This window comes from Ursus maritimus, unplaced genomic scaffold (genome assembly GCF_017311325.1).
Source record: "Ursus maritimus isolate PB19 unplaced genomic scaffold, ASM1731132v1 scaffold_8, whole genome shotgun sequence".
In the NCBI taxonomy this organism is placed as follows: Eukaryota; Metazoa; Chordata; class Mammalia; order Carnivora; family Ursidae; genus Ursus; species Ursus maritimus.
Window position 1 is genome coordinate 34,634,978 of NW_024426996.1, and position 13,569 is coordinate 34,648,546.

Genomic DNA, 13,569 nt, shown 5'->3' on the forward strand with positions numbered 1-13,569 from the left:
TCTAAATATTTTCCACAAGATGTCAAGTTCTACAGACTGACCACGAAGTGTAAAAATATCTAAAAAGCTGGAGATGGGGAAACAACTATAAATGAAAAAAAAAGTAATTCTTATATTTTATAAATCAAATGTGCATAGGGATATAGTCAATAATACTGTAATGACTTTGTATGGTGACAGATGGTAAGTACACTTATCGTGGTGAGCATTTCATAACATATATAATTGTTGAATCACTATGTTGTATACCTGAAACTAATACAATATCGTATGTCAAATATACTTCAATAAAAATAATAATTCACTCATGAAAAAAACTCTAGATAATTCTAAAACAAACAGAATGAGTATCATGCAACATAAAAATAATGAAGACAAACGTAACTAACGTTCACCCACAAGTAAAAATGAAAAAAAATTTGCTAAAACATCAATTCTCCTACCCTTTTGTCTCATGACCTCTTTAACTCTTTTTTTTATTTTAATGTTTTTTATTATATTATGTTAGTCACCATACAGTTAATATAACTAAGATTCTTAAAGACTATCAGTTTATGTGAGTTATATTATTATGTACCATGTTAGAAATTAAAACTGAGACAATTTAAAAGTACATTATTGCTACTGTCTTGATACCTGCTAAGATGGCATCAGATTTACCTACCACTGCTTTTGCACAATCAGTGCCTATGTCTAATACAATGGAAAAGGCAAACAAGAAGTCAGAATTGTTATGAAAATAGTTTTGACCTTGAGAAATCCCTGGTAAGAACTCAGGAATTCCAAATTTCCATGAACCACACTTTGATAATGGCTGCACAAAGGGTTAATATTCTCCAAGATATGGAAGAGACAGACAACACAACTCCCTTTAGTTTTTATCCTAACCTATCCTGAAATATTTTAATCACTTACTAAGTTCTTAAATTTCAAAGCACACATATATAACATAATTTCATTCAAACTTAAATGAATAGCAAGAAGCACTAGCAAGCACATTAGTAAGACATTATCAAAATATATTCTCAGAATTGAAATGGGCTGAAATATTAACAAAGAGGTAAATGTCTTCCAGACAGGAAATTCCCAGCTTCTCCATATTCTCTACATTTTGGATTTGATAATGGGAATTATCTTCCTTCCTTCCTTCATTTCCTTTTCTTTTTTTTCTTAATAAACATGCACACAAAGAGTAATTTTTAAGACAATGAGTTATATATTATAGTTTCTATGCCCATCTGTTCTTTTTACTGCATAGAACATGCATTCAATGGAAAACTCCCTAGTATGAGGGATTATTTTTTATCTGTTATAATTCACAAGAGAAACACAAGATATAAAGTAATAATTTTGTTAAAGGAGCAAAGGAGAATACTCAAATTGGAAAAGGCAAGTATATACACACGGTTATTGTAGAACATTTACTCAGTTATGTACACACAGAAACTGCCCTGACATTTCTTCTTCGACTGCTATTGTAAGAGTTCTTAACTTCACCAGGATTGAATACAACAAAAACCAAGATCGTTTTGTAAGCTGTAAAATCCCCTGCAGTGGTACTGATATAAACTGAAATATAGCTTTTTCAGAAAGGTGAGAAATAACTTTCGTTCTCCCTTCTTCCCTTCCTCACTCCCTCTCCCACTCTCTTTTTTTTTTTGCATGCTCCCATTGTGACTAGGACATATAACAATGTAACCTTGCTAAAATGCTGGTAGAAGATGAAAAGCAAAACTCAGATCACTCATTTAAGTAGACAAGAAAATCATCCTACTTTATATATTTAACATCTCTACTTGATAGAAAACTCTGAAGAGGGTATTTGTTAAATGTCCAGATTATGATCTTTGATTCCAAGAGAATTCACAACACAGGAAACATATTTATATCCCTGCCTCCAGAAATAACTGCTATTTCTTTGATACCGTCCCCACTGAAATGCCCACTAAATCTAAATGGACTTTAAATATTCACTTTTTAGCTTAAAACACAATGCATTAAGAATAGACACAGACAGAAAACGGATTAGTCATTGTGTGGTGTGGGAAGGAGATGGGAATTATCAGTAATGGGTGCCAGGATCTTAATGTGGTGATGGAAATATTCTAAAACTGATTTATGGTGATGTTGCACTGCTTGGTAAACTGGAAATTTACTTAAAATATCATTATACTTCAAATGAGCGGATTATATGGTATATAAAAATGCTTCAATACTGTGATATATAAAAACGAATGCAACGAATGAGAGAAGCCAGACTCTGAAAAGCATATGCTATATGAACTCATATATTTAAATTATAAAATGGGCAAACTGATTTAAGATATTAGAAGGCTCAATAGTGCAAAACTTGGGGCAGGGGGTGGACTATGGCTGGTGCAGAGTATGAAGGGGTACATCTGAGATGCTGTAAACGTCCTAGGTCTTCAGCTGGCTGTTAGTTGGATGAGCTTGGTTTGTGAAAATTCACTGATTGTTTATATTTATGAAATGTTAAATTTTCTATATGTATATTATACCTCAGTAAATATACACTATACACACATACATATATACCTGTTTACAAATGCCTTTGCAATTTGAACAATATAAGCAATTTTACATCAAGTAATACTGAAATACCACATATTTAAAATATGTGTCCAAAAAGATGACATGAGGAAGTCATATGATATTCAAACTTCCCACATTTAGATGGAGTTTATGTCCAACTACTAAGAAGAACTCCAACAGGACTTTGTACTGACAAGGGGGCTAGCACAAAGCTAGTTTATCATCAAATTATCAAGGTTTCTTGAGAGCATGTGAACTGGATCTATGGGGAGGCTGGTGGGGGGCTGGCCTCACGTAGTGGCACATTTCAAAGAGGCTTTGGAGAGACTACATAGTGCAGAACAGGCACCAATAAGCTGTTGAAGGCATGGCAGAAGAGGCTGGGTGAGGGGTTATTGAAGGGAAGCTGTCCCCTCACGTTCTTTTGGTGCCTTATATGCCTAATATATCTTACGTATCTATTATATATCTAATATCACTTTGGTCTCTTCTGGTTCCACCGAAGCTGCCATCCTTCAAGGACCAGCTTAACCTTCCCTCTCCAATGAACACTCTTTAATATTACCTGTCCGAAAGAGCTTTCCTCCCTTTTTTGAGCTCCTCAATAAACATAAATGTGATAAAAATAAAATGCTGAGCAAATAATCTAGCTGTTTGTTTCTTATCTGCCAAAAAACTATAGGTGTGTGGGCAGGAACCATGCCTGGCTTATTCATCCCCCAAACTCCAGAGTTGTCACGGTGCATGGCATGTTGTGGAATTTCAAGTGTTGGTGGAGTTAAAAATGGAAATACTTCCATTAATAGCTGAAGATAACATGAAACCTCAGCTGAATTCAAAATGTAAGATTTCTGCAGTTATCAGTTGCCAACAGTCATTTTCACATTTAGATTATAAGGCTCTGTGTACCATTTTTTTAAATCTCTGAAGTGTGTAAATGTAAAATAAAAAGAAACAAAAATCACTCAGATAATGGAATTAAGAAAGCTTTTAAGTGGCGTGACACCGTCGGAGAGCACATTTACTTATTCATTTACACATCATTAGACATCAGAAGTTAGTTGTAGGTAAAATCAACAGAAAGTCTACCCTCTAGAAGCCTACAATTTAGACAAGGCAACTGTCTGGGAGCCCATACTATGGGTTTATTAATGTTTAGCTGCAATAAATAAGGATGTAGATGAGAACAAGTGAGTGATAATAGAAGTTCCGAGAAGGATAAAGAAATGTGTTCTGACATTTTAATTAGCCTTCTAGTAGGATAATGAAAGAAGAGGAAAAGCACAGAACTTTCGGAAGGGCTGCAGGCAAAATGGCATAAAAACACACTTGGATTTGAGAACACGAGGTGTAATCTGCAAGACAGTGAGGAATCTGGCTCCTCTAGAACAGATATCAGACCACGAAGTTCTAAAGGAGAAAAACAGGGAAATCAAGTGTCGTATCCTTCTGATGCAAATCCCCAATTTTTCCACACATAACTTTTTATTATACAGTTTTATTTATGTATTTGTTTAATGTGTATTCAAATATCTACATGAATACTATTTCATGTCTGTCCTTGCCTGTGACATCTGTCTAATTTATGAGGCTGAAGCAAGTTACGAAGGCCGTTTAACAAGGTTACACAGGGATACACAAAAACATTTTGTATTTTGTAATATCATCCTCTGGTCTAGAGACATGCTTAAAAATGTTTAGACACTGATATTATGTCTTTCTAGAACTTTGAAAGAAAACAGTAAATATCTAAATATGTTTTAGAAAGGTTTCCCCATTATAATTTTAATATAAATGGATTATTTAAGCTGCCCATATCATTATTAATATGATACATCCATATCATAATTAGAAATTATTAGCATTATTTAACATGCTGTCACTGGCAGGACAGTGAAAGTTCATTAATTATAATATAAGCAGCTGAAGCTGACATAGCTATCTCATCTCTTGGGAACTTACAAGATGGAACCTGACTTCTTCTAAGAGTCAAAAGCATTCATTGTGGACAAGAGTAAATGTAGTATATTTAGCAGTCCAAGAACAACTAAGGAACTTGGCTCCATACAGAATTAACCACAGTTATTTCAGCTAACAATCCTTACTTGAGAAACCACCAGGGGGCTTCTACAAATGACTCACTCAGGGTGCTTAAAGCAATTTTACTCTTCAGATTTGTCACTTTACAGACACATCCCATATAATTCAGCAGCTTGAGAGGATCCATTGTAACTATTTTTTGCAATAATTATAAGATTAAGGGCTTATTTTGGGAGCCATTAATAATATCAATAAAAGGATTAAAACAATTTCAATGAAAATCATAAAGAGATCAAAGAGCTAGTGAAGTTAATGCTTCTGCTACATTTAAAATGAAAAGCTAATCACAGAAAAGCAGAATTTCCTCCTCAACTCACACCTCGAATGGATTCAAAGAATCCATTTTTGTTTGTTGGTCTGACAGCAATAAATAAAATAAATAACAATTTAGTCATAGTGCCCGTTCATACTACACATGGAAAACCACTCAGGACAGATGCCATTATAACACCCACACACGATGAAGTAATTAGACTTCTTTTAGGCATAACATCAGAGAATTTAACCATAATTGGAGGCATGTCAAATGTATAACAAGAGACATACAATGAGAGATAAGAATGAAAGAGACACACAAGAAGAACTGAATGCAACCCAACTTATATCAAATGGAATCCCTAATTTTAAAATCTTATTTCTCATTAATATTTACCTTAGCATGAATTAGCATTTTAGAAATAGACAAACAAAAGCCCTTAGATTTGTCAAGTGAGACCATTATCTTTCAAGTATTCTTCAGATGTTTTGATCATCAAAAACCTGACATGTTATAATTTTATTAACAACTTACACAATAGTAATTTATAAAAAAGATTTTCTCAATCACACACAAACATACATGTCAGAATTTTAGGCATCAAGAAGACAAAAAGCTAAAAATAATGCAAGTTTTCTCAAGCACAAGAAAGATAAGCCTTGAGAACTATTGTTTTTGCTTTTATATACTTGAATTTATTTTTACATATTCTATGACTTCCCCCATATTTTAAGAACTCCTTAAATAATAGAAAATAAATGGCTAAATACAAATCCTAATGAAAAAATTAATTCAATGAATTATTTACTGATTATTTTAAAATTACTTTGTGAGCATGTAGTCAGAAAGTATGAGGGCTTATAGTAAATGAATGACTTCACTAAGTTCTGAGAAATCATAGTAATACTGAACAAATATTTAAGAGATATGTATAACATTTATTCAATTCATCAAGAAATTTTAGTATAATTCAAACCTTCTATAGTATGGATTCCCATTGACCAGTTTCTTTAGAATTGAAGACCTTCTTTTCCTTATCCAGTGATATTATATGATACCTTAATTTACATTATTTGAATATTGTAATATTTTGAATAGCTTAAATGAATTACACTATATACTTGATAACAAAGTAATACTCTTTTCATTGTTTTTCAAGGCTAAATAATCATTAATCAATAGCATTTTACTACATTTTGATTAATGGTTATAAAAGTTGCCTATTAACTTTTATTCTTTTTCATACACTGATAGAAAATATTTATTAGCAGTAAAATAATTTTTCTGTAATTTCTGGAGAAAATTACGAAAGCCTATTTTTGAAAACTGTGAAAAATAAATTTAGATCCTCATCTATTGAGCCCAGTTCTAGAGAAGTCCGAGTACACCATGAAATCTAGTAACTAATCTAACAGATTTTAATAATTTCCAAATTCCATTTGCAATCGCTAATACTAGCATTTTAGCGATATGGGAAACCAGTTTGAAATTGAAAAAGTAGTTCAAATTATTCTAAAATATACAATGCTATTTGTGTTCTTACCTATACTCAATATATCACACAGATTCATGGTGAGAGTTTATACTAAATGCACAAAAAAAAAGATATTAGAAGTATCATACCTTTGAGACATAATCTTATAGGCATCTGGCAGGTAGCATCGTATATTCTCCATCTGAGCAGGGTCAGAGTCACAAATTTTGTCATCAGTCCTCCCATAGTTGGCACTTTCTATCATGATGACATCTGTTCCTGGACAGCGGAGCTCTATGGGGTAGCTCTCACAGGAGAGCTCTCTGCGGACCACAGCCATCGGAATTGGGGCACGGCTGAAAGCTACCGGAAGGAGGAGGAAGAAATGTAAGTTATCTTTACTACATACAAAGGAAAAGTACATGTGTTTGCTTTTCCAGTGTGGGGTAAACCAATACCAAAAAACAAACCAGTTGCAATTAACAATTTTAACTAAAATAGAATATTTCTTACTTCAATAACTTTATAGGACTTTTAAAAATCTAAGAATAACAGGTATTTCATAAAACCTTATCTAATATAAGTTTTCTTATAAATGAAAGAAAAAAGAACACTCGGATTTTCTAAAACTTGGGCTGGTATGTGAAGTAAAGTCTAAGTAGAAATATTATCCAGTTTGTAGAGAAAGATTCTCAGGTAAACCTCAGGGGTATCATGTGTGTCTCTTGTTTTATTTTGTTTTATGGAAACTAGGACCAAAAATCGCATTTTTGTTATATTTATATAATCTTAAGCATTCTATTTCAATTTTAAAACATGGTTTCATTGTTCAGTAATAATTAACATAATAGTATACTTTATAATTTAATTATACTGATCATAAGTGTTCTTTAGGAAAATAGAGATTTATATGGAGAAAAATTAAATTTTCCTTCAGCTCTCTCCACACACTTTCCCCCCACTGTCAAGAGAACCATTAGCATTGTGGTGACCCTTCTATTAGAATTATCTACAGAAAAACAAATAGACATTATATGTTTCCTCCTACCCTTCTTTATATTTTATTCAGGTAGTATTACACTACACATGTTGTTTGATACCTTGATTTATTTTATTATTTTAATGCACATCCATTTTCATTTCTGTATTATAGTCCTCATTTTTAATGGCTGCATTTTATATACCTATAAACATTATATAATTGATCTTATGTTGATGGGCATTTGGGAATGTCCATGTGTTTTTGTCATAATACTGTAAAGAAGTAAGAACATATTTGTGTTCCTTAGCTATTATATTTTAGAAAAAATATAATTATCCAAATATATTTTATGTATATTTTTATAAATGAAATCGATGGATCAAAGGGGAAATATATTTCAAGTATGGCAAAAATCAACAACTAGACATCCAAAAAACTGAATAAACACGCATGGTTCTAACACCAGCACTTTTCATTTCAAAACGACGTATTACCAATTCCTTTAACTTTTGCCAATGCAGTAGACAAAAAGATACAATATTCTTTTTTCAAATTTTTCAGTATTCTATTTGTATAATGGAATATATTTTCATGTTTATCAACCTCTCACATTCCTTTTATTTATGAATTGATTGCTCACATTTATACATGGTTCGCTATTGTAAAAGTTCTTTGTATAACAAGAAAATTTTAAAAAATGGTCCTTTATATTTGTGGCACATATTTTCTTTTAGTTGTTTGATTTTAGATGTTTGCTGAACATATATATCTCATTTTTACATAGGGAATTACCCATCTTTTCATGTCAAGTTTACGTTTCCCACTCCAAGATTGTGAACGTAATCAGTACATTATTGGAAGAAAGTCGAATGTTTAATTTAAAAGCATATAACTGAAATTCTAAATCAAGTGTTTACCAATCATCTAATAAGTTGATTTCCACATAATAGAAATAATTAAAGAGTTACATACATGATAGCTATAAATATGCATTAATATTTGATTAATTCACTAATATGTACATATATAGAAATATGTATTTAAATAAATATATGCAGCTTTTCGTGTGGTTTTTTTACAAAGCATGAAATGTGAAAACAAAAGAAGGCAGGAGAAAAACAATGAGTGGAGGTAGAGAAAGGGATATTTTATTGCTATGAGTATTTTCACTTGAAACTTAAAAGAAATATTGATTTGGGGGGCCCCTGGGTGGCTCAGTCGGTTAAGCCTCTGCCTTCGATAGAGTCATGATCCCGGAGTCCTGGTATAGAGCCGCACATGGGGCTCCCTGCTCAGCGGGAAGCCTCCTTCTCCCTCTCCCTCTGCCCCTGCTCATGCTCATGCTCTCTCGCTCACTCTCTCTCAAATACATACATACATAATCTTTTAAGAACTATATTGATTTGGCTTGTGAAACCATACAATTATTTCAAAATTGAAAAGAACATTAGTTTTTACGTCATTCTATAATGCTTCAGAAAAGCTGCTGTACCATATACCGCATGCATAACTTGTGAGCAGGTCCCTTAAAGTCTTCAAGCAGGCGTACAGGTAATTTCATTCTGGTTGTTATTCAACATCTTCTTGTTTGCTGTCTCTGTCTCTGTCTCTGTCTCTCTCTCTCACACACACACACACACAGACACAGAAGAATCTAGCACATCCATAGCATTCATCAGAGAGTTAACATTATTAGAGGTTGGTTGTAACATTATTTTTAAAGTTTGCTCTTGAATCAACATTTTGACAGGGTATTCCCACAATAGAGATATACTGAATTTCTGAAATATGCATCTCTATTTTTCCTAAAATAAAATAAAATATGCTTGTTTATCTATCATCCTGAAATTAGATGGTTGTTTAAACATGACATCCTTTTTAATAGTGAAGTTTCTAAAAAAAAAAAAAAAAGGTGAGATTTCAGTTTTCAAGGATAAAGACATTTTCATTAATGTATTTAGTACTTTAAGTAATGGAATCATTGAATAATAAAAATATTCAAATTTGGGGATCCAGTTTCATGACTTAGGTATGGAATCATAGGTTTTTTTTTTGTTTCTTTGGTTTTTATTTTGGGTTTTAATAAAAGGTTTTTGAAATCAGAATTTTCCAGGAAATTTTTTAGCATTTGCTAAAAGGCAATTTGTTTCTTAACTTTGGTGTAACTATTTTAAAAGTAACACTGAAACTGCTTTTAAACGTTGGAGTGATCTGGCTATATTTTAACTTAAACGATTAAGTTAAATTAAGTTAAAAAAACAAGTTAATTTAACAAGGAAACAAAACAAATAAGCAAACCATACAGTTAAAGCATTTGTTGGACTAAGTGGACAATTTAGTTAATTAAATTCATCAGTCAATTTTTGTCAAAACATGCGTATGCAGAGAAAGCTTTATTCTGGTTCTTAACTGTCAAAAATATGATTTAGAACCAGACACTCAACAGTTGCAAAGTCAACTAAAATGTGGAGGCCAAAATTTCCCATGTATCTCTTTTGACCCTGTAAGAATGACGCAGAAGTTATGTATATGGCAATTTTTACAGAGAGCCGGACTTGATTTGTGGATGTTTTCTTCCATTTAACATATAATTGCATTTGTATCAGTAACCCAATGATAAATTGCACTCCTAAATGATGGATGCTTTGTTTAAAGGAATGTATTACTGGAAACTATAACATTATCTAATTAGCTATTTAAATTACTTTTAATTATATTGCTAAATGCTTTAATCAGCAACCAAAGTCCAACGGAAAAAAATATGTTTAAGTTAAAAGGTTTTGTTTTTTTGTTTTTAACCATTCAGTTATCGTGCTAACAATGGAGAGATTTTGCTTAGTAGAGAAAAAGACTGAGACATGGGAGATGTCAACAATTCAAACGCAGGATAGGCCGTGAGACTGTCTATTACATATTGTGTTAGGGTAATATTGCATTGGCCATTGGGAAGTGGCTGTGGGAAAATAATTTGGGGGCAAAGAAGGCGTATTCTTGAACTCCTTCTCACTTTTATTCCATGAGTTAATCTGTTATAACAAGGAACAGAGTTAATCTGTTATAACATCATTAGATGTGTAATAGGTATTAGCTGAATAAATTGGAAAAACTGAGATGTAAAATCTGGCAGCTGGGTAGGATGCCGCACTAAGGAACTATCCCCTGACCATGGGACTAAGGAGGCATGGATGAAATGAAGCTTCTCTGCGAAAGATGGCCAGAGCCCCAGCAAATGCCCAGGTTCCATGGCAAGCACATATCTAATGAAAAGTACTCCTGACCAAGGGTGAAATATCACGAGAAAAAGCTCCCTGTTCTTGCTCACTTATTTCAGCCAAATCACTTTCATGTTTTCTTTTCTGAGGCCTCAGCCACTCTGTTGTTGAAACTCCCTTTTTTTTTTTTTAAGATTTTATTTATTTATTTGACAGAGAGAGAGATGGCCAGCGAGAGAGGGAACACAGGCAGGGGGAGTGGGAGAGGAAGAAGCAGGCTCCCAGCGGAAGAGCCTGATACGGGGCTCGATCCCAGAATGCTGGTATCACACCCTGAGCCGAAGGCAGACGCTTAACGACTGAGCCACCCAGGCGCCCCTGAAACCCCTTCTTTATCTTCTTTGGGCTCTCTCTCCTACTGTTAAGCCTGCCTGGTAACATCTGACTCAAAACGCCTTAAGTCCTTGGTGAATTGTGGATGATGATAACAAAGACACCAGTCTAGGGATGGGAGGTGGGAGTGGAGGCAGAGGCTAAAAGCTGGTGACCAAACACAAGTCACATGATTCTTTGTGGACCCCTAGGACCTCAGAGACCTGCTAGAATAAACCTAGGGCATTGGAGGGGAGTTTTCAAAGAAGGGAGTGGTAGTTGAGATACAGGATTTTAAGACAAAGGATAATCAATAAGATTAACAGTAAACATAGACATATAGGCAAGCAGCTCCAGTTACCGGATTCAGAGCATAACACAGTATAATTTATTACATTTTAAACATGTTGAATTTAAGGAGTCAGGATAATATTCAAAAATGTTCAACTGCTGGGGCACCTGGGTGGCCCAGCCGGTTAAGCGTGGGACTCTTGGTTTGGGCTCAGGTTGTGATCTCAGGGTGGTGAGATGGAGCCCTGAGTGCAGCTCCACCCTCTGTGTAGAGTCTGCTTGAGATTCTCTCCCTCCCTCTCCCTCAACCATCCGGCTTGTGCAAGCACACGTGCATGCGTTCTCTCTCTCTCTCCCACCCCGCCCCCCATTCTCTCCCTCTCTCTCTCAAATAAATAAATAAATAAATCTTCAACTCTCAGTTGGATTCAGGAGTGAATATAGGCTGGAAACATGGGAAGGACATGAAGTAGTGCAGGGAGGATCTATAAAGGAAAGAATGAATGCAGAAGTTGGAGTATCAGTGGCCACTGAAGAAATGTTGGAGGAGCTCGTTACTGGGTCAGATAGAGAGGGGCTCTGCATCTATTTAAGGAAGAATTTGATTAAACCGACTAACCTGCTTACCACTAAACAACTGCTTTGACGGTATGGAAACTTGGTTATAGGACAGATGAACCAAGCATATGTGTGCACACGTGTGTGTGCACACCCATCTCCTTGGGCCAAGCCCTCAGTGCCCTGCTCAAATCTCATTTTTCCATGTATTATTCCACATATTCAAAAATTCACTCAAAAAATAAAACCTGTAGCCTAATCTCCATTTAGCAGAGACTGAAATCTTCAGCCTGTTCTATATGTTTGCTTGTTGTGAATACAAAAATATTAACAAAACAGCTTATATTTGTGTTTATTTTCCATTCCCTTGCCTTTTACTTTAACCCAAATTCTGTGTATTTAAGTAAAATTAAAATCTGTTAAAGAATTTTTTTTTTAAAGAGTGGATAAGGGAATGCAAAATAGAAGGCCACGTTTTAGCAGTAAGGACAAAATGATCGCTTTAAATGAATAATGACAGGGAACAGATTTGATCTATATTTAGGAACAAAAAAAATTGCATGATTTGGTGATTAGCTGAACATGAAGGGTAGAAGGGAGGGTAGCAAAAATAACTACTGTGCTGCTGGCATAAGCAACTGGCTACATTATAGTGTCATGAAAAAAATCTGGTAGGAAGTTGAATACAGGTTAATGACTCAGAAAAGAGATCTTTATAAATTTGGAAATTGTAAGGTAATACCTAAAACTAGAGCAGTAGATAAGATACCCTAGGGAGGGAGTACAGGTTTTATTAAAGAGCTTCTTATGGCAGTTTTCAAATATGTTCACTCTTTGTTAGTCTTTCAAGTTTATTCACTTTCTCCTTGAATGTGAACTTTACATAGGTACTCACTTCTAATGTACGTAATGTGCTACTAATGAGGGTGTGTGATTTCCAAGTGTACTTCATTAACAAGACATTGCCAGCTTCAGCCTCTCTCTTGATCACTCATTCTGTGCAAAGCCAATCACTAGAGACCACTGGACCCGCCCAATGGAAAGATCCAGGTAAAGAACTGAGCCCTCTTCTGACAGCCAAGTAAGGCAGGCAACTAAGGAACCTTAGCTGCTGATGCTCCAAATACCAAAAGCCTTCCTTTGAGTAAATACAACTCTGTGAGAGGCCCTGAGCCAGATCAACTACTTAAACTACTCCCAGATTCTTAACCTAAAGAAACCATGGGAGATAAAAAACGTTTTGTTTCAAGCCACTGAAGAAATGTTTAAAAGGTGGACACTGAAACCTGTACACAGATATTAAAGAATTACCAAATCAATAAAAGAAAATATTATAAATGACCCATATAGTCAGTCTAATATTACCATCTCTTTGCTCAAATATCACTTAAGCCACCAGATTTTATACATATATACATATATATATAATTTATTATATTATTTTATCATTTAATTTATATGCAAATATAAAGAAATATACACAGTCTTCAGCACTGAAAAATGATTACTAATAGTTGCTAAAAACATTTTTTTCCTGCATGCAAATAATCATAAGAGAAGAAATAGGAGCTCTTTTTGAAAACTTAAAATGAAAAGGAAAGAGATCTGATTTCTTATAAGAAAGAAGTAAAACTATTTGTAAATCAAGGCCAACAATTTTAAAGGCATTTCTTAATTATAGAGAGGGACACAAATATCTGGAAGTGGGCTAGTTTCTACTTATTGCTAATGACTTTAAAAAATACTTCATTACTTAAATGCTGCCAAAAAG

At 34.0% G+C, this 13,569-nt stretch overlaps 1 protein-coding gene across 1 annotated transcript in view; it reads right to left on the reverse strand.

Annotated features, from left to right (window-relative positions):
• The window catches only part of ADGRL3 (adhesion G protein-coupled receptor L3), a 482,854-nt gene that overhangs the window by 402,184 nt on the left and 67,101 nt on the right, over positions 1–13,569 (reverse strand). Inside the window, exon 2 of the mRNA XM_040624907.1 lies at positions 6,533–6,746. Coding sequence (XP_040480841.1) covers positions 6,533–6,746 — 214 coding nt within the window. The remainder of the gene's footprint in view (positions 1–6,532; positions 6,747–13,569) is intronic.